This window comes from Lissotriton helveticus, chromosome 4_1 (genome assembly GCF_964261635.1).
Source record: "Lissotriton helveticus chromosome 4_1, aLisHel1.1, whole genome shotgun sequence".
Lineage (NCBI taxonomy): Eukaryota > Metazoa > Chordata > Amphibia > Caudata > Salamandridae > Lissotriton > Lissotriton helveticus.
In genome coordinates this window covers 497,595,465-497,618,417 of record NC_136063.1, presented here as the reverse complement: position 1 = coordinate 497,618,417, position 22,953 = coordinate 497,595,465, and the positions used below count along the sequence as shown (strand labels likewise).

Sequence of the window (22,953 nt, the reverse complement as noted above, 5' to 3'; positions counted from 1 at the left end):
GGGCAGTTTTCTTGGCTGGGGGCATCAAAGTAGTTTTCAGGGCTGAGAGAGGGTCAGGGTAGTTTTTTTATTTAGGGGCTAAGGTATTAAGCTTTAAGGGGAGGGGAATGGGTAGTTGAGATATTATTTAGGGCTGGGTCAGGTCTGGGCTGGGTCAGGTTAAGGGACAGGGTTTTAGGCCTTATGGCAGAGGGAGGGGAACAGGTAGCCGGGGTTGTTTTTAGGGCTGCAGGTTGGGTTGTTGTTTTAGGTTGAGCCTGACTCAGCGCTGCTCTGCAAGACTAGCTGTAGTAGAGTATGCACTTGAAGCCCCGCCCATCCTCCGCCCATATTTTTCATTGGCTTGTGTCTTCGTCCTTCGTAAATGCTGGCTTCTGATTCAGTAATTGGCTGGTGCGGCCTTGTCTTAATTTATAACCTCCCATGGCTACAGGCCCCTTTACTTCAGTTGTTACATGGTACATCTTTCTAAATCTGTAAGCACTACTTTCTGTAGTGAATTTTTACTACTGCAGGCACGACATGCTTTCCTGCAACATTCAGCGCACGATGTGCGCTTTCATTGTACAAGCAGCCTGTCACTTGGTTGGTGATGGGATCACTGTATCTAGTCAGAGTTAGGGCTTGCCTGTTGCAGTTAAAGGCCACTTTAGTTGTGAACTGTCCTCCCCCACGACGGTTCACGGGAGTGGAAAGGGTTATGGGGTTTCTTAATTAGGCACATTCACCCACTGCCGGTACCTCCATATCGTTCTGTTTTGCTGGCTATAGTCCGCATGCTTTGCTCCCCGGCACCTGCTTGTAGTAAGCCACCCAGCCACTATGATAAATTGTGTTGTGCATGCATCTTAAGGGCTGGGCATGGTCTGTGGGCTTAAATAAAAGTGCAGTAGCCGCTTGTGGCTATTGTACGCCTCCACCACAGTAAGCGTGTCCTTGTGTAATCTGGCCCAGGCGAGGCTTGTGTGTATGTGCCATCACAGCATTCCAAATTGGCAACGAGGCGGGCAACACCTGATGTGTTCTGCCAATTTCGGACAGTGCTCCTCGTCCTCCGATCTAATTCCCTTGAGGCATCCACCCCGGAGCAGCTTCAGAGCACCCCTTGCTGCAGCACACTGTGACATTTCCAAGGGCATGGCTTGGCCCTACCCTGTGGCCTTCTATTGAATGAGTGTGGTGTTGCCCGCTCCAGTCCTGCCCACAAGCTGGCCCATCAGGTGCTACAAGACATGCTGAGGTGACTCTCAGCCCATGCAACGGCATTCCCTGAGGTATGAGCCCAGCAGCTTGGGGGCCTGAACATTCACCATTTGGCACCTGCTGGCAATGTAGCAGGCACACTCATCTGCTGGAGGCTCAGTGGGTGGACGTGGTGGGTGGACGTGTCCCAGAGGTCGGAACAATGAGGCACCTACGCTCAGGCTATGGGGAAAGTTGTCCAGATGTCCCATACAAAGTAGGAACAAAAGAAACAGAACAACAAGGACAAGAAAACCCATAAAGAGGGATAACGAGAGACACACAATCACAAGCTAGCTCAAACAGTGAAGGTAGTACCATGCCTGCACTACCACGAGACGCCGCATCTCCAGCGGCTGCACTGCCGGTGCAATAATGAGGGACGCAGCCCCATTGACTGCATTACTGCCAGTTGCCTAATCCAGGGACTTGGGAACTCGTCTGTCCAGTCCACCATCTCTATCATGCAGAAAATCAAACACTTACTACATAGACCACACTAATAATCCTGTTCCTCCGAACCAAGCAGAACCAGTAGTGGAGCATGTTATGTGTCCGCTGTGTGGTACTATTCACCTGAGCTACAATCTATGCTATGCCAAGATATAACACTCTTTAATTCAGGGATTCACACCTGTTAAGCTGCAGGCAGTACTTTGATTTGCTTGCAATCAAGATATATAAAATGTTAATTTAACTCATTTGTATGGCGCAGCGAATCATCCCCAGAGGGATCTCTCGGCACCTGAAAAAGGGACACCAAATAGGCAGTAGAGTCTAAAACAGCCAGGTTTTGAGTAGCTTCTTGAACCGTGCAAAAGTAAGGCAGGCACAGATCTCCTCAGGGAGCCTATTCCAATGCTGAGGGGCAAGATAAGAAAAAGCCCGTCCACCTAGCTTGACCTTTCTAATCCTCTGAGTACAGAGTAAAGATCGGTTGCTAGATCTTAACTGCTGTGTTGGTCGGTACCATTCAAGTTTTTTTCCCAAGTAGGCATGGTTATTGCCCTGTACGGACTTAAAGACTGTACATAGCAATTTAAAGAGGGCCCTCTTCCTAATGGAGAGCCAGTGCAATTGATGTAGGAGGGGAGCAGATGGCGTACGTGCTAGCTTATTCATGGCTAGGCGAGCTGCCGTGTTTTGGACCTTCTGCAATTTTGATGCCAGGTCTTCCCTTATTCACACAAGCAGAGAGTTGCCATAGGCTAGTCGAACGATCAAAAGTGACTGAATCAGAGACTTCCTGGCTGCTAGAGGGATCCACTGGAATATCTTCCTAAGCATCCTCATTGTTCCAAAGGAGGCGCCCGAGAGTGATTTATCATGTTCTTCCATCGACAGTTTATTGTCGATCCTGATGCCTAGATCCATAGCCCACTTCTTTGGGGAGGGCGGCGCTCCCAGTTCTGCAGGCCCCAAGTCGGAGCTCCACAGCTCTTCTGCTGTCCCAAATAGCAATATCTCGGTTTTAGTGGAGTTCAGCTGAAGGAAATTCTTTCTCATCCAGCTTGCTATGGTAGACATGCAATTTTTGAAATTTTGCTTTGTTGTTGTGACATCCTCCTCTATAGGAACTATCAGCTGCGTATCGTCTGCGTAAGATATTGTTTCAAACACGCAGCCCCTGATAATACCGGTCAAGGGAGCCACATAAATATTAAACAAAGTGGGACTAAGGATAGATCCCTGAGGGACTCCCTTGTCTACCGCAGACATTTGAGACAAAAGAGAGTCCAGCTGAACACACTGTGACCTGTCTGACAGATAGCTTTGTGTCCATTTCAGAGCCATGCCCCTGACACCAATCCCTCGCCACCTATCTAATAGGATTCGGTGATAAATGGTGTGAAAGGCGGCTGAGAGATCAAGAAGGACCAAAAACGTAGGGGTTCCCTTGTCCAGCGACATCCTTATGGATTCGGTAACCTCCAATAGTCCCCGGTAGCTTGTCTCCTTTCTGGTGAAGAATTGGCTTGGTAGTTTGGTCTGCCCTGTTCCCATGATGCACTGGGCCAGGGACAGACTAATTTGCATATAGCCAGGTTCTGAGCTGGGATGGGGCAGTGAGATAAATAACGGTGATGGATCAAGCCCTGATCTTTGGACTGGGTAAGAGTGGTCTGCTTAATTCAGACACTCTGTTCATCACCATCCCCCTTTTCTGAATCTGTACTATAAGAGGCCCGAAAGCCGGACTGGGAAGGGTCCAATATGATTTTTTTTCCAGGTAGTCGGAAAGGTGCCTATTAACACCTTCCCTGCTGGGCACATTCCTCCACTGTGCTGGGGGGAAGGGGGGTGCACACAGCACCCCCATGCTCATGACGAGCTCAGCTTGTCATGCAGCACAGTGCTCGTGTGCTCATGACGAGCTGAGCTCGTCATGACCTCACCCGTTTTCATAGAACGCTCGCACAGCAGGGGAATTAGCCCAGCATGCAAGCGTTCTAACGGTCATGACGAGCTGAGCTCGTCATGAGCATCGAAGGAGTTAATTATAGTCTCCAAGATTTTTGAACAACAAGGGAGAAGGGAGATTGGCCTGTAGTTTTGCAGATCATTAGGATCCCCCGATGCCTTTTTAGACAGTGGCTTAAATGGAGCATTTTTCCACTTCTGGGGAAATGTGGCTGTGGCTAGCGAGATGTTATAAACTGCAGTTAGCACATCCACCAAGACCGGAGAAAGTTCTACTAAAACTGGTGGCGGGACTGGGTCAGTGGGTAACCTGATTTTACGTGCATGATTAAAGAGCCCACTTACTCACTCGTTATATCAGGAAAAGATTCTAGACTCGGTGTGGAGACCTCCTGTATAGGATCTTCCTTATCCTGTGTCTCTACCGACCCAAAGGCCTAATAAATTAAATCAATCTTATTAGTGAAGTGGCTGGCTAATTCTTCACATCGTTCATGGGAGTGTGGCAGGGATAGGTTGGTGGCCCTAGTGTTCGTAAATTCCTTCAGAATATTAAAGAGCTCCCTAGAGGAGTTCTTGGATTCCGCTATTCGAGTACCCAGATGTGCCCTTCTAGCTGCATTGCAGCTAGCTAGGTATGCTTTATGAGCCGTTCTATACAGCTGTTCGCCTGACTTCAATTTCGATTTCTTCCATTTCCTTTCTTTGGCCCCGCAAAGGGTCTTTTCTCTCCTCAGAGTATCTCAGTACCAAGGTGCAGGGGCTGTCCTCTTCTGCATCTTAACCTTTTTTAGCTGAGTAGTAGCATAAAGGCCCCCTATAATTGAGGCCTCGACCTTCCCTAAGGCTGTGTCACAGTCTTGACAGTCTCTAAGTGAAGGGGCCTTAAATTTGTTGCCAAAGGCAGTTGCAGTCACCTTCTTCCAAGATCTACGGTAGTCCGTACGGCCTAGTGGTCGAACGGGCAGCTTAGAGAGTGCCCAGTGAAAACTTAAGGCTGAATGGTCGGTCCAATGTAGTAACTCTGGGGGATCCACTACCAATTCCTGCATACTGGAGAACATCGTATCTAACTGGCCCAATGTGTGGGACTGGCAACTCTTGAGAGAAGGCCTAGTGATTCCATAGCTAACACTAAGCTAGCGAACTCTGTGTTAGAGGAAAGATCTAAATGATGAATAAAGTCTTCTGTTCCTTTTGTACAGAAACTATGTCTGTTCCAAAGATGTTGTGTGGACAGCACTTTCAGTCTGGCCATTTTCTGGGGTAGTCAGGTAGCATTCATAAATAAGCATGTGCAATGCAATAGGTTGCACATTACTGAAAGTTTGAGCTATTGCCGTTACGAATGATAATGTTTGTTATTTTTTTTATTTAAAAAATATCCCAGCGGTAGCCTAAGTAATAAAATAAAATCAATGAAGCAAGAAAAGGGTGCAGTACCACAGGCTGTTACTAAGTGGACCTATGGAGTTGTAAATGGACCTCTATTAGCCACATAAGGGACTGCACCCTTACTCATGACACTGTGGGGATATTTTTTAACAATAACAACAAAAATCACAAACATTATCATTTGCAACGGAAATAGCTCAAACTTTCAGTAATGCGAGACCTACTGTATTGCAAACGCTTGTTAAAATAGGGGTTTGCCTAAGATCAGTGGAAGGGGTTTGGGTAGTTGTATGGACAGCTCATGGGGGTCAAGGCAGTGTTTAAGGGTTAGGAGAAAGTGTGGGGGTTGGGAGTCAGTAGGGGAATTTGGACCTGAGGGCGGGAGGTGGGGAGTTTGTAGCTTAGGGCGGGAGCAGTAGGGGTCGGGACCTTAGCCACACATACCCCTTTACCATTCATGCCTTTACCATGAAAATACGTGGGACAGGCATGCGTGTCCAAGGAAAGCGTGGTTAAGATGCATTTGTGGTTTACGCTGCGTGGTACAGGCATGTGTGGTTTATCCAGTCGTGCCTCTATTGTACAACCATATTATAGACTAATAAAGCTGACACATGTAGATGGCTTTTGTATTGCCTGAGTCCTAAGCCCCAGTAGAAAGATGTCAAACTTTACCACATTCCTGAAAGACTGATACAAGCAGACTATGCCGGTACCCATGAAATGTGTAAAAAAAAAAAAAAAAAAGTTTGTAAATTGAATCCCGGAATAAGTCACTAAGCCCACACCGAGAGCAAGATTGTGATTCCTCCATCATGGACAACAGCTCACCGATGTAATTACATGGTGGAATCTGGTCCAGGAGTTTTTTAGGTGATTTAGACTTCAAGATTGACATTTCCAATTTAAGCAGTGAACCGATGCATTCCAGCTTCAATCCTACTTACTGCAGCAAACCCATCTGTAAGGGACTCATTTGATCTTTGGAAGAAGGCATAAAAACCCCAGTTTTTTGCTTCTGTTGAGCTGTTTGACAAGAATTTGGGATGAGAAATAAAGAATTACTGAATCAAGTGTCCCACTTTTTACATAAATAAGGATTTTTGTTCTATTTTTGTGAATCTGTTTTCTTATTCTTATGTCAATCAATGGTGTTAAGAGAAACGGGAAAGACACGGTTCCTCTTGTGACACGTCTCCTTTACAGCTCTGTTTACGGTGTTGTTGTTATTCAGTGCACTCTGTTACAGAGTCACTCAAATAGCCAATTAACCACATAAAACAATAGGTTTAACCAGTAACTGTCTAGTCACATAATATAGGAAGGCAGCATATTATCCACCCTCCAGGATAATATCTGACACATTTCTTTCACTGTGAACACTGGGACTCTTAAGCAGTTTATGCTGGAGTAGATTTCTTTAGTGAAATACATCTTAACGGACCAGATGTATGAAAGGGTTTTACCCATTCTGTGTCTATGGGAAAATGTGTGTGTACATATGGAGCAAAGTGGCATGACAGACTCTGTGCAGCTCGTAGTGTGAAGAATTTAACAAGGAATCCACATAAAACATATTTAATTGCAGCTTGTCCAGTTTCTGCCTGATGCTTTCTGGGTCAGTAATAAAGTACCAACTTGCCTAAACTAGAGAACAACCTCGAAACTACAACACCTAATAACACATTCAAACCCTATATAACCTTGCATCATTTGTATTAAAGCAAATCAGATTCCCCAGATATTAAGTTCTTTATCCCAAACATAAAGACTTAACATCAAAATATGTATTGCTATTGAGAATAATTCACTAGCAAGCAGTTCTTTATTTTAGAAGAAGCCTCTACCTTACATTGTGTTATAAAAAATCACATGTGAATGCAAAAAACAGACAGTGTCCTTAAAAGAGTTTGAAACCAACTCCTTTTCACTACCTTGCAGACTGCTGCAGGGGTCCTCAGTGAGACCAACGATGTTTATTGTCTACGTTACGTCCCTCACTGCTCTGATTAGATCATTTGGCTTCTCTCTTGTATCATATGCCGATGATACCCAGATTGTGGTTTCCTTCTTTGACTTCTCTGGCAGCACTCTTCATAGATTTCATGACTGTGTGCTTGCCATAGACAATTGGATGGCCAAAAACTGTCTTAAACTAAATTCAACAACGTGTGCACACAGCTTGTGTGCACATCCCAGCTGTGGGCACTACCTTTGGTTCGTCTTATAAGACGCAAACGGACGGTTACGCTACCAGCAGGAGCACCCGCACAGAAAAGAATCCAAATCACACCCTTTACAAACAGGTTCTAAGAAACTTACCCGCTGTGCACCGCACATATTGTTTTATAGTTTTTTTGTTAAACTAAATTCAAACAAGACGGAGGTCATCCTTTTTGGCAAAGATACCTCTTTCTGGACATCCTCTTGCTGGCCACAGAATCTAGGACTGTTACCAGCACCAGACAAGAAGGTTAAGAACCTTGGGTTTCTCATGGACAACAAACGTGTCTTTGAAGACCAGGTCAATGCTACTATCTCTGCTACCTTCAAAAAACGTAAGTTAGTGACAAAGATTCTCCCTTACATCATTCCATCTCTGCAGAAAATAGTAGTGACAGCATGGTGTTGTTAAAGCTGGATTACGGCAATGGGCTCTATCTTTACATGCAAGCGGAGTTTGTCAACAATCTGCTGTCCCTTCAGAATGCGACCTCTCGGCTTCTGTTGGGAATCCCCAAATTTGTCTGCCAAACCAGCTCTACAGAAGCTTCATTAGTTCCCAATCAAACAAAAAATCCATTTCAAAGCCCTGTGAATCACATTCAGGTCTCTGCATAACCTTGGCCCAAATTTTCTTAAAGGCCAATTTAAGTGGTATCTTCTGGAGAGGCTACTTCGTTCAAGTTCGGCCAAATGCATTGTGATTCCAAAGTTTAAGTGCACCTCCTGGGGCAGTAGGAGCTTTGTGATAAGGGCTTCAAAATTATGGAATACACTTCATCTGCATATTAAATCTCTGCCTAACCACCTGTCCTTTCGCAAGGCGCTGAAAACATAGCTTTTTAGTTATTTATTCAGCTTCCTACTCTCCGCAAGCCTGAAGCGCCTAAAAGCCTCTGGGCATTTGTTCACGCTATATACATTTATTTAACATAACGTAACGAAAAGGTCTCTAAAAATATTTTTGTTTTCACAACACTGGAACATTGGTTTGACACCCTGAAGAAGGTGTTTTTTAAATATGAAGATTCCGCTGAATCATGTGTCAACGTTTTTTTTAATTGTGATGGTTACTGTTTAAGTAACCCAATGTAGGAATGGACTTAGAAAAGGGCTATTCAATTGCTAGGATTACTCTGTCAAACAGAAACATAGTTTTTGGGATATCTTCTTAATGCCAAGAGTCACTTTTGTATCGAGTATTTCAGCATCCATGTATCCATGCTGAAACAGTAAGTGCTACCATAACTTAGAGACTCCGCAAGAGAGGCTGATCTACCAGCTTTAACCTAGAAAAGATATTTCTGTTATAGGAAATATTTGAGCTTTGAAATTGGAACAGTATATATTGATTAAAAACAAACAGTTTTGTTTTTCCTCTGATGGAATAAGAGTTACGTATGAAATTCGGGCTCATAACATATTGGTTGTTATGATAAGTATATGAAAATTGTTAACAGATTTATTAAATATTATTATTAAATAAATAATTATAGTTTGAAGAACTTGTGGATCCACTAAATTGGACTATACGGCAAATGGGAAATCCACAGATTTTGGTTGAATGATGAATGGTAACTTCATCTGTCATCATTAGATTTCATCTTGAATAATGGCCTGCCGAAAAAGGTTTAGTACATTTGCTTCTATTAAAAATGTATTCATGATCCAAGTGATTTACAGTATAAGAAATTCTGAGTAATTTCTCATGGTCAAAAAATGTGATTGCAAAACTATTGATTTCAAGGACTGACCTGTCTGTCAATTGATGTGCTGGATTTTACCACAGGAAACTGATCAAATGCTACTCTAAATGCCATTTGTTTGTATAGCTTAACTCAGGGGTGATCCTGTTATCATCCTCAGAATAATTAAAATCGAATTTGGCCAGATTGATTCAAAACTATACCCTAAAGGTGGTCTTTAATGCTAATGTTACATACCTTCTTTATACTGATTCTGTTGATCACATAAAATGTATTGCTGCCAATAGAATACTCTATATTTTCAAACAAGAATGAAGCTGTTTGACAAACTTGATGAATTGTATTTATTTTACTTTAGTTCTGATCATTACTATGCCTTTATGCATTAGTGTGTTGTTAGAATGTAAAGGCAGCTTAGAATGTGGCATACAAAGGACCTAGGTGTAATGATCACTCTTATCAACACTTCAGTACGTATATCTACCAATAAAAAAAAACAGCAATAGAAGCATGATAAGTCCTAATATTTTTCAACTTATTTGACACTTTTTCTCTGTTAAAAAATATACAGTGGTTGAAGAGGTAATAGCAAAATCTAGTCCGTCAGAATTCCGTTCTATCATAGCATTAATTCCTATTGATGCCAAGTTCTTGAAGGATCTTCTTACACAGCTTGATGATGGCTTTCATACATAAACGTCTGAAACCCATATGCACTACAGTCGAGCAAAGGTCCAATTAAAGACAGATACATTCAAGGTATAGATGATTATAGGAGGGCAGGCATTAATGCTACAGTAGTATCAGCACATTTTTTTCTCAAAATGGTATTTCATTTTTATCCTTTACCTTGCCTTTTTTGGTATTTAATATCTCATCATTCCTTGCAGTTCACCCACTTTTCACTTGTTTGGTGTTTATCTATTGGCTAAGTGTGAGAAAGTGGATTATTAGATGGAAGGGTATTAGTCCCCCCACAAGTAATAAAGCCACTGTTATTGTTAGGTTCAGTAAAGGTTTCAGTAAGTTTAACAGGAGCTCAACCCATGGTAGCTATGGCATCCTTTGTTATTAATTTGGCACAATTCCAACTCTGCTAATGAATTGGGTCTGTAATAAATAGTTTACACAGTCCAAAACCTAGCTTTTTATCTGGTTCCTAGGTGGAGACAGCATTATTTAATTTTAGCATTACCTCCCAATTTGTCCACTGGAACAGTTCTAGCCCTTGTACAGTGAAAATAGCTTTTTACGCCTTTTCACTGTAAGGGTAAGTTTTACTTAAACCATTTTCATGTCCTAATCTTAAATACCATGCACTCTGCCATATGGGCAATGGAGGAAAATTAGGGTGACTTGTTAATATTTAAAAGCAAAGTTTAAGCCTGCCAAAGGCTGTTATTCTGACAGGTCAGATTTGCAGTTTAAAGCTGCATAGCCAAGTTACTAGTGGCAGGAATGCAGTCTTGTTTTGCATTGTCATCTTAGTGGTGGTACAATATATGCTGCAGCCTGGTATTGACATTTACTATTCTGATCCTGGATACACTTTGTACCATATACTAGCGACTTATAGGTAAGTTAAATATGCCAATTAGGTGTACATCAATCTAACATGTTGTTTTTAGGGGACAGAGCACAAACACTGGTCACTGGACAGCAGTCCCCCAGAAAAAAACAATGACAACATTTAGCAAAAAATAGGGGTGACCACATAAAAAGGGTGTTTTCCTACCCTAAGCATCTGTAGCAACAGCACACAAAATGCTGGTGCTTTTTAAAAAAAAAAATCCGTTGTTGATCTAACACCCTCCCTTCAATGTTTGACTATTTTTCTATTTGGATTGAATAAAATGCCATTTAAGAGAAATAGGATTTCCAGATTAGATATTCTCTCAAGTATACTTACAGGCATTTTTAATTCAGTTCCTCAGGTAGTCATAGACAGGGTGCAGAGAGTTCTGCAACCAAAAGCCCAGAATGCATGTGAACCTCTGAAAAAATGGCCACATAAAACCTGATTTGCAAGTATTTAACTGTCTTCCAGCAGAGTCTGCATTATGCTTAAGACATACTGAGGCAAAGGACTGGAACACAAAGAGGAACTGGCACTCTGCTTGGTCCTAAACAGGAGTCAAGGGGCAGTCAGCTCAAATCAGAAACCCCAGATTTTGTCCAAATGCCAATAATGTTGTGTAGTTCCTATATATCCTATACAAAATATGCGTGTTCAGATAACATAAACTGTGGGTTTGGTGGCAGACTGGTTCCGAGCATCATAATCATGATAATCATTAATATAAAATGCATGATAAAAAGAAAGCGCATACTCCTACGATGCCTATCTAGATGTACCTAAGCAGGTGAGTAGGTGTGAAAGCCAAGAATCCCTCTAGGATTTAGTCTAACGCTATTTCCTGAAGTGAGAGTGTGGGACCCCGTCCTGGTCTCGAGTTTGACACCCCGCGAGGGATGTGTTAGACCACTGTCAGCTGGAGCATCTGCATGCAGGAGCCTCAACGTCTCTGGTCAGTATGTCTGCTAGGAAGTCTCAGTCTCCTCTAGCTAGCCCTAGTAAGATGTGCTGTATTTAAACAGAAAGTATCTAGGGTTCCTTTGTTTCTTGTTTCGTGTATTAGCCATTATTGGATTTGAGGATGAGGAAGGGGATGAACCTTGTACGTAGATGTTATGCAAGTGGTGTAGCCTCTGCCTGGTTTCCAAGAACCCTTATGAATATTCATTCATACTGTGTGAGTCGATTGATGAAGTTATAGGACGCTATTGTTCAAGGAAAAACCCTCCTTCTGGGCCTAGGACTAGAGCTAGGTAAAGGTTCAATCCTAAAAGGTTTGTTACTGTGTAGTGTAAGGGAGGTAATGTAGGTGAAGGCGTATGATATTACCCGGGCCTATATCAGGATACCTATATGGAACATAACAATAACAGAAGCACTTCCTTGGGTGCTCAGAGGCCCAGACTTTGATAAGAGCTAGCATGAGAGCAGGACCTGTATTTAAAGAGAGCAAAAACCGAAGTGTACGGACTAGCCTTGTAGTGACAATAAGCGACGAAGAGGATCACAGTATAGAAATACTGGGCTTGGGAGAGATTCACACGTAATAACTAGTTGTATTCTTACCAATCTCCAACAATGTTTCCAGAAGTTCGACTGTAAACCCTATTTGTCTGAAGTAACTGTACTACAGTACTTCCAAATGTCTCACTGCATTTTTTTCTATTTTTGCATATTTGAGATTTCATCCATGTCTTGTAAAAATATACATTAGTTTTACAATATTGTAAAACTAAAAAATATTTTCGTTTTCACCTAGATAAAAAAATTACTTACAAAAATATATAATCTTTTCAAGTGTATGGTGATTTTGCAGTTTTTTTGCGACGTGTATCTCTTCTACTTTCGGTTCAGTGGTCGGCTGTAGGCAGTCCACAAATGATAGACGACATAATCACTGCAGTGGTGAGCATGGACAATAAGAGTTGTTGAGGGACAAAATTAGAAGAACCACACTGGTCAGTAAGCCAGGCATATGCGCCTAATTCCAAATGTATGCGTGCAATACGTGTAAGGACAGCTGTGATAGGGTGTGATAAAAATGCAGAAAAGACCCATAATGACTGGACTGCTTGTCTGATGACTGCCAAATTTTGATAGCAGTGAGTGTGCTCACTGGACACAGCTCCTTCAAAAAGAAGGGGTTTATGAGTCAAAGTTGGAAGTTAACAATTGCTAATAACAAGGAAATCACATTCTTTGTGTTCTACTAGTCTACTTTACAGGTGTTGTATTTACTGTAACTTTTCTTTTGTTAGCAAGCGATTCAGCTCTTATAAGGCCAAACAGAGTCATGTTTTAGTAAATTAAAATAATTTGATTTGATAATCGTATTTAGACTGGAGAAGCTAATTCATCAATATATTTAGGCAATCTAGAAATGTACTCATATTCCTCCTACAGTGGAGGTAGATTATTAACTTCTGGAGAATTCACAAGCTATTTCACAGCATACGTAATGAAATTTACAGAGATTGTAGACTTTCATGCGCACATCTAACTCCAACTCCCTGATGCCATACATGCACAGTATTATTGCCTCATTCGCATGTCACATGTTGGAATGAGAGATAATGTGGTAATATGTGGATTTTCATCGTTTTAAGGTGTGGGAAGGTATCTGGTGGGCATCAAAATTATGCTTTATTCAGTGTTCATCTCCTTCCTTGTAGGAACATTTATTTTAATCCCGGGAACACCCCCACCCCTTCCACCCTTTTTCCCTGCCTTACCCTTTTTTTTACTGCAGAAAGCCTACCGAACAGACCGCATGAGTATCAGCGGATGCTGATTTTATAATTCAGGACTTGCGGGGCATGCCCGCAGGGGCACATTTTGTGATTTGGGTACCAGATGTCTATGAAGAAATATTAAGAATGGTGGAATGAAATGTGCCTTCTATACTCCATACTAAAGCACTTGAACCACCAGAAGCCTGTGCAAAGTTCTACTTTAGTTTAAAAAAGTACAAAACTCAGAATGCATCGTCTGTTTGAGTTTTAAGAAGTAAATATGTTAATGCATGCAATGCCAAATAACGCCTACATGTGCAAATCTTTGCTTCTTGTTAAATGAAAACAATTGTCTCTGCTCTAATAGGTGTTTTGCTTACATTTCTGTTCATTACCTTAGAGAAGGAGAGGCAATCTAAGCTCTTTGAACATTTGCTCCCTGCAGCAAATTACCGAACTGGCCGCTGTGTGACTGCGGCCGCCTTCTGCCGTCGCTCTGCAGCGCTGACTCGGCTACTCATTAGTTCATATTCTCAGGCCTATAATGGTTGTTTGATGTGACATTACAGCAGGCTCGGAAATTACCCATCAGCGAGCCCATTTGCATGCATTTGTAGCTACAGAGCGGCAATGAGGAAAATAGGCGCACAATATATCCCTGAGTGTGCAGTTATATTGCCATTATAATCTTACAAAGACGCAAATTAATGTCATTTTTCTGACTGCGGCTCATTATTGCTTTTTGTTTTATTTCCACAGTGGCTATGACATTGATTATGAATACTACCGGGATGATTTCTATAGCCGGTATGTGTAGGTTTATTTCATTTCTGCATGTCCTAACAATTTCTGTATTTTGTTAGTTTGAGAATGCGTAATGTGATTTTTACAAATCTTGTTTTGCTTCTGTTTTGCATAATGTCGATCAGGTCGGTTTTATATAGAAGAAGCCCATTCATTAGATGGTAAAAAATAAATGTTCTTTCCAGTGGCACAGAAAAGATCTTTTTTCATGCTCATTAAAGATTTTAAATATTTATTTCTTAGACGCAAATACTTAGACTAAACTTGCAATAAAAGCCTTGCCCAGAAAGAAGCACCGTTCCAGGCCAAGGCAGTACTTAAAGGCAGCAAAGTGGTGGTTCAAGATAGTACCTACAGTTTTCTGACTTAGACCTATTACCAAACGAGGAATACAGCAATATATTACATAACCTAAGGTACCAAAAGTCCAAGCCCTGAAGTTGTTCTTTGCCTTGCTTCTGAAAATGAATGTACTTTTTCATCCAATGGTCGTGCTCAGTAAATAATATTTTAAGATAACTTGCATTCCCATTTTAAATACATTGATTTAACAAAATGGCAAATGTGTTACCCAATTGACATTACACACCTTTACCGTCATAATCATAGAGGAGGGACCTGTGTCTCAACTTTAGACACCCAGCAGCCTCCCATTCATTGCTGAGGGGCAGGATAAGAGCACGGAGTAGAAACTACATTCCTGCCCTGCTTATTTTGTGTTATTGCCACCGTCTACCAAAGGTGAATGGAGGATAACCACTGTGCCCCCTGAGCATCCTTACTTGACATCAAAGGTCCTCTACCTTGATGGCTAAACTGTGATGATTTACCAGATCACCAGTATCCTTGCCCAGAGGTATATGTCCGCCAGATGACCCTGTAGAAGCAAGTAGCACAGCAGGCTCATGACTCGGGATACAGCACTGAAGTGGTCTTTTGGCTACTCAGCAACACTCCAAAAAGCTGTTATGGGAAAGGAATATCATGGATTGAGGGTGGTGCACCACAATATCGTTTGTTTGCATCAACATGCAACAGTATGAACTATAGAATATTGATACCCGCTACACTGTCAAGGTCCAGACAAGTTTGTAGCCTCTGGACAGGCTCTCATCTGCTCCAGGTGTCCCTGCCCGGTAGAAGGGGATTAATAAGGCATGTTCAGTGAGTGCTCTGGCAGTGTTGCAGTACCCACCTTGCCTGCTATGGTAATCATTGTGTCCCATACGAACTAGGTTACTGACTCTAGAATGTAGGGTGAAGCTTGGAAGTTGAAAAAAGAGGAATGCCAGAGGTGAGTCATACCCATTTTAACAAGAGATGTATTTTCTCGTATAAAATGTGAACATTAAAACTGTTTGTGATCATTTATTAGGTTTTATCTATCTTTATAATGACCATATATGATGTATCTATATATTTGTTGGCAAGCTATGTTTACCGTATGTCAAAGATGAAGCAGACCATTTTAACGGCAACTTGACATCAAAGAATCCGCAATAATCGGTGGTGGACCACAAGAATACCCTTTTGGTTGGGGATGAGTATCACATGTGTTTAATTTAAAATGTAGGCTGTATGCTGGTAGTGGATTCCCACTTGCCTGCCTGGGTCGCACTTAACATCCATAATGGATTCCACTATTGAGGCTTGTTAATCAACCACTGATTGAGTAACAAGCATCAATACTGGAATCCATTACAGGGTTTTGACTGCAAATATCTAATATAAGATTTTTCTGAATATACAACACAGGGCCACATGTATCAGGCAATTTTAAATTTGCAAAGGGGCCGATTCACAGAACAGGGCCATTTGCAAACGCAAAAACGCCTTTTTCCATGTTTCAAACCCTATTTTGTGATTCTTTAACCTGTTACAGATTCACAAAATGGGTTAGCAATTTGGAAGGCGCGTGTTTAGGGCGTCCCTTCCAAATGCCGAACCACAGCGGTATGTATGAATGTTTTGTGACCGTGAATGTGGTCGCAAAACATTCACTATTTACCACCAACTTCAAGTTGGTGGTTACCCATTCGCAAATAGGAAGGGTTCCCCAAGGGACCCCTTCCCCTATTGGGGAATGGTGGTGAAAAGTTATTTTAAGAGCAATCGGTAGTCCCATTGCCCACTGCATGCTGTTAAAAAATGAAAAGAAAACTTTTAATTTTTCTTTTTTAAATGCAACTAATTTTCCTTTAAGGAAAACGGTCTGCATTTAAAAAAAAAAGATTCATTGAAAAGTGGTGACTGACCCCAGCAAGCCACCATCCCTGTGATTTTAGCGATTTCTAGGGGGCCGCAAATTGCAACCTACCTCATTAATATTAATGAGGTGGGCCGATTTGCAACCCCCTTCCGAATTGCTAAATGAAATTCTTGGAGTTTCGTACATTTGGAATAGCGATTACCTAATTGGAATTAGCTGAAAATCACAATTAGGTCATCGCTTTTCCAAATGTTGATACATGTGGCCCACAAAGACTTGTTATTGTTTGAAGAGTATTCATTGATATTTCATCAAGTATTTTGAAGCAGAACCTGAACAGGTAAGTGGGGAGCCACTACCCGCATACAGCACTAGGAATTCAAAGTGCAATATTGGAGACCTTGCAGATTCCTGGTCAGCACAGGTGGAAAACCGGAATAACATATATAATTTAAAAAACTAATTAAAGGAGGGGTGCGAGTTTGGAACATAGTCCAGGTAATTTAAAATGTAAGCACATTCTATTTTTTATGTCCAGAGGAAGGTGCTTGACCTGAGCTACATAATACACTTTTAAGCCAATCGACTGATAGGTAATATAGGATCATTAGAAAGAGAGATGAAATCTAATATATTGCTATGAACATTTTAAATATTGTAATTCGATATAGGAAATTAAAGGCCCTATTATGATGGCGGACGGACTTGCGTCCGTCCGCCACCCACGAAGAAGAGGGACCGTCCGCATGGGCAGCGACGGTCCCTCCATGGCAATTAGGATGTGACCGCCACCCTGGCGGTCACATCCCCTACCTTTAACATCGCGGCGGATGCTGCTTCAAGCAGCACCCACCGCAAGGTTAAAAAATGCATGTTTACCTTTGCATGCACGAAGCGGCAGGCACCGCGTGGTGCCTGCCGCTTCGTGCACGCAAAGGCAGGTACCCCCCATGTGCAAACCCCACCCCCCCTTCACCCCTGGGGGCCCGCAACGGGCCCCCAAACAAAAGTCCGTATGCCTTTCCACAGCGGAAATGCCGCAGTGGAAAGGTATAGTACCGCAGACATCCTAATATACCTGGCGGTGTCTGATAGACACCGCCAGACATGTTAGAGCTTTCCCGCCGCGGTCGGAAGGCGACCGCGGCGGAAAAGCGGCGGAAAAGCTGCGGACTGAAAAAATATCCCCCCGCCATCCTAATCTGACGGGGGGTATTTCTTCAGTCCGCAGCGGATAATCCGCATCCTCCGGCCCGGCGGTGGCTTCCGCCGGCCCGGAGGATGCGTATTATCCGCAATCATAATGGGCCCCAAAATTAGGGATCCATATTACTGAAAATTCCTAATGGAATATATTGATTGTTGTTGTTAACCTGCTATATTATTAATAAAGGGATTAATAAAATATATTACATTAAAACTCAGTCTCAAAACCAAGCAGATAATATTTAAGGGACCCCAGATTGTTATCGGTGCACAAAGTTTGGCCAACACCACAATTCAACCAAAAAGTAGCCGAGGAGCACTCGTGTTTTCCTCAATATGACTACACTGGTGATCTGTAAATTGTATTGTAACGAAGAGTATACCCTTCGTGAGTCGTCAATGACTTCTCAGTAATTCCCATACAAAAGATTTGTGATGCTAATGTTATCCCCGTCCATTGTTTAAACTATTTCTCTTGATGTGGAAAGAAAAAGAAAAGACTACTGGAAAAAAATATGCATTGCTTATGTAGGGAAGGTTAAGAGCAGATGCCTCTCTTTTCCAGAGCAGCAGCAGTTCAATAGACTATTGAGTGTATGAACTATCGTTTCTGAAAATGTGTTTTCTTTGGTCTTCTCTGCATAGTTATTCTGACTGGTGTGCCTTGCATGGGGATGGCATATCCTGGGCATTGACTGAATGAAGGAAAAAGGTGAACGGATGTTCTGTCTTCTGATGTTGCGGTACTGGAGAGAACTCGGTGCAAACGACATGCAAAGTCTTCCTGGTGGGAAAGTCAGGGTGCTTTTTTGAGGCATGTCATACAAGACATTCCTGTGGAATGTGGCTTAGGTAAACTGGGAAGCATTACTTTGGGTACATCACTTTTCTGACCAGCACTAGCTTCAGTGAGGCACTTTTAACAGCAAGGTTGGGCCATACTAAATTGGTAGGATACTGGTTGAATTGAGTAGACATTGTTGGAAACTGTCAATATGTCCGAATAGAAATAGGGATACATGTAATTTTGGCTTCACCGGCCTCTGCAGAAGGCCCCTAAGGTCCAGTGTGAAGTAAAATCTAGTTTCTGTCGAATGTGAGTACTTTTGCAAGTCAAGTTTGCTTCAAAATCTGTCATATACGTCGCGTTTTCCTGAATATTGCTTGATAGAAGACTTCTTAACAACCAAACAAATAGTTTTTAAATCACCTCACATTCTCGGTATTCCTATTTAACCAATGTCATATAAAATCAGTGCAATTTCTTCACGTATTTTTCACAATATTTTTGGACAATGACATTTGAAATGCCTAATTCACAACATGGGCTACTGGAATGTGGCACATTTAAATCATTTCCAGTTCTGACTCATGTTACATCCCTGGTTTATTTTAAACTGCACAATTTAGCTCAACATTCCTTATCAAGTTCCTGTAAATCTGCTGTAAAATTGTTTTACATTCTTTTCAGTTTAGACTGGTGTTTTTATACTGAAAATAATTATTTGCAAAACTGTCTTTGAGGAGATCCTCAAATCCTCCAACTTTAAATTCTGTGTAGTTTTGTTCTAGGTTGCTGGGCAAAGAGACTTAAAAGGCACAATTTGCCACAATAATTCTTTAGATGTGTTTGCAGAATATGGACCACCCACTCCTAAATATTACTTAAGTTAAAATTCTGCCAATATTCCCCACTTATTGTGCTCTAAACAACGCCATTTGACTATATTTGTTTGAATATTCTAATTTTGGAACCTCCAAATCATTCTGCTAGCTGTCTTTAAATTATATCCAGTTTTTGCTAATGCTAGTGTTCCACTGGGCCTTAAACTGCAACATTTGCTCATTTTATCTTAAACCTTCTTTGTCAAAGCCCTCTATAACATTGTCTTCAAATCGTCCAAGCACTGTCTAGGCTGTCATCAACAATGGGAGTAGCACGACCAACAGAACTGAATAGCAAGGAGTGATCATTGGATCAACAACATAGGACTTTATATGATCTCAGTATCCCCACAATCGGAGGAGGGCGGTAGTGGAGGAATATTTTCATTGCTTGTATTAAAGTTATTGACTACCTTGTTGCAGCACTGATGACGTTCATCTTCACATGGGTTTTTCCGATGGCTATAGGGTTTAATACAGAATTGTAAGCTACTCTTGTTCTAATCCTGTACCTTAGCCCGGTAAGATGTTTGCAAATAAATCCTTTACAGTCGGTAACCTTAATTATATTGTTTGAGTCTCCCAGATCCCTGTCCTCCAAGTGTGATCAAACCATGTACATCTTTGCCAGCTATGGGATCGCCATCATTTCTGGACACCAACTGGATGAATGTAAAAGGCAGCGTAACTACAAGTGCCTGACTTTTCTGGAAGGCTGGTCTACAGCAGATCAAATCTTCAAATACACACCATATAGCAGTTTGTGTCATAAATCATGCTACCTTTCGAAGCCAGTTTATCTTTGCAACAGTTTTGTGGTTGTTTTATTGCACGCATGGAGTGTTCATATTATAGGCAATAATTTATCATTGTTATTATTTCTACTATTTCATATTATAGACAATAATTTCTCATTGTTATTATTTCTACTACTACACTTGGTTGCAGAAAACCATCAGGGACTGGTCACTTCTATGAGCTCTGTATTTCGCTCTGTGTCCGTAGTGGGCCATTCACTGTGATGCAAGATCTACTTCTGATTTTTCTGCAGTGGTCCCTACTTTTGTTTATTTTTAACTTCTACCAACCTTCGCTCCCTTCTGTGCAACTTCCAAGGTAAAGTCCAGAGGCTTAACCTCATAAGTGCTGCGCACGACCAACGGCCGACGGCACCACTACCTCCGTAGTGCTGCCGTCTGCCGTTGAACGTTCCAACTGCACCTGCGCAATGGAACGTCCAGCACTGGAGCTGGACGTTCCATCGCAGCTAAGGTGCTAGCTTGCACAGCTTTCCACAATCAGAATCTTCTGGCTGCTGCTAAATACTCCTAAAACGGTGCCATCACGTTGATGGTACGCATTAAGAGGAGATGACCAGGAAGAGAACAGCTCTCTGTTACGTTCAACACCAGGAATATTCAACTGCTAGACAGGCAGCAGAAGATCAACGTTGATAGGGGACTCACTATGGGAATAAAGCTTGTTATGGATTGAGATACTATTTTTTTCCAATTTAGCCTTAATTTCTCATTACTTTACAGCTTATTTATAGAAACTGCAGGCAGTAAACAGGTCTTTACATCCTAAGGACCACCCTTAAGGCTATATTAAAGCTGGCATGGGGTTATGCCAATATTTCTACATAGAATTAATCTAACTGCTTCTAGCAGCAACCTAGGCATTGATCACCAGCATGAGGAACAAGCTGTACCTGGAAGATGCCACAAAAGAGAGCCTTACAGAAGCATGACTGAGTAAGTATCGCTGAGCGGCTGTGGTCGTTTGATCCACTGGCGCCAAAGAATATCAGCCTCCTGTCAAAGCATTTAAGTGGAAGTGCTAGAATGGTTGATCCTCAGCATTTGTTGGTTTCAAAGCACTGTCTCCACTGCAAACAAAGCGGAACATGTTGACCTGATGGTGCTCTCAAAAAGGGCACCGCGTGTTCTTGCAGACAAGGCAGAGCAAGAGCAAAACTGTTGACTGCTTGAAGCTAATCAAAAGAGCATCTGGCTTTTCAGAGAGGAGGTCGGACCGCACTGCAGGCACTAATAGGCACAGGGCAAGACTGCAAATGCCCGACAGAAGAAGGGAAGGTGCCATCCTAACAATCATTTCAGCAATGAAATGAACAAGTGACGCCATTCTGCAATGTTGATGTGTAATGTATAACTTTTCCATCCTTTGTGTCACATAACAAGCCTTCCAGCTTGAAGTTTCCTCGATGAATCAACAACACGCGTCCATACAAATGAGCTCCCAGAAGCCCTGTTAAACACCACCAAAGAAGGCCAAGCAGCCCAGCAGCAAAGCTGCTGATTAGAGATTGTGTAAATGAATCACTGCAACAGATCAGGTATACAGTAAAAAAATATTGACTCTTTGGCTACTTTCCAGTCCCTCAGAGAGGGATCAACACACCTACCTCAGTCTGTTCTTTGCTTGTATTGTTTTAATATCCAATAGGAACTTGCCTTCATGTCTAGCTAGTTGATTCAAATACTTTTATGTAGCAGCTCTTGCAATAATCATGTGTTAGTGAATAGACTCATGGCACCCCGCTTCTCTTACATCCGCTGGTCCTTCGTCCCTGTGATTGGTCATTTGTAAGGACTGTGCCATTTTAGACCTATATCAGAACCAGAACTACCTCTTCTCCTTACTTCACATGTAAATAAGCCTTTCTCTTTCAATGACTTTGACCCGGTGCAGACAGCACTTCAACGCAGACTGGTTCAAAAGCAGAATACTCCTGTAAAGTGTGTTGGTCGAGTTCTTGGCGTGTGCATCTAGGAGTGCACAGTGACCTGTCAAATGCACTAATTTAGTTCTCTGCTCCTGTGCTCTTTGCGACTTAAAGAATATTGTTATTTTATATTCTGTCACATAAATGTATGCCATCAGCACTAAAGGCGGCCCTGACCCTCCAGCACAGATCGGCCACGTCATCAGCTCTCATTGGAGCCTTTCCATGCTCATACTGCCTTATCTCTTTCTCCCCCCTAAGGTCCCTCTCTCGCCAATCTCCCCCCCCCACCTCTCTCTATATATTTATGTATAACTCTAACCACTAGTATATGTAGTAGACCTTTGTACTTACTACCATTCCTATGAGTTTAGAGTTTATCCGTTTGTATCTCTTCCTTGAGTGACTTTACAACTTGTACATTTGCAATTTGTTTTCTGTGTGTATCTCTTCGTTGTGTGACTTTACAACTTGTACATTTGCAAATTTTTCCTGTTTGTATCTCTTATGTAACTCGTGTAATCCAAAGTCCTTATGTAATGCAACTGGTTCTTTTGTAAAGCGCTCTGACACCTTCGGGTAATGTTCGCACTATATAAAATCGCATTAAATAAAAATACTGCGTTGGACTAGTGCCCCCCGCACGAAGTGCACCCTACAGCATCTTCCTTCCATAGCTGCAATGTCTGATTATCCAAGAAGGCGCTCACTCACCTTCCTGAATGCTGGAAGTGGACGCCTTGCATTCCAGAAGGATTTTGCACAAGCGTTGTGTAATATTTGGTAGCCCGCAGCCAGTCGTGACGCAGCCGCCATATTTTCTTCATCTAGCCGGAGTGCAGAGACCGAGAATTTCAATTACATCATCAGTCTTCAAGGCCAGCAGCAATTTCACCTACTAGTAGTGTGAGACATTTCCATGTTGTGTAACTGCTAACGTTCTTTGCTTCAAATTTCAATTAAATAAAACTTGTTTATTAGAATGGCTTAGCACAGTTTTGTTTCCTTGCATAGTTCCAGAACTAGCT

The 22,953-nt window shown here is 42.0% G+C and overlaps 1 protein-coding gene across 2 annotated transcripts in view; it reads left to right on the top strand.

Annotated features, from left to right (window-relative positions):
- RALYL (RALY RNA binding protein like) overlaps positions 1-22,953 on the top strand; it is a 1,751,515-nt gene that overhangs the window by 1,532,131 nt on the left and 196,431 nt on the right. For both annotated transcript variants that reach the window (XM_078687094.1, XM_078687095.1), the window contains one exon: positions 14,055-14,102. In XM_078687094.1, the coding sequence (XP_078543220.1) occupies positions 14,055-14,102 (48 nt within the window). The remainder of the gene's footprint in view (positions 1-14,054; positions 14,103-22,953) is intronic.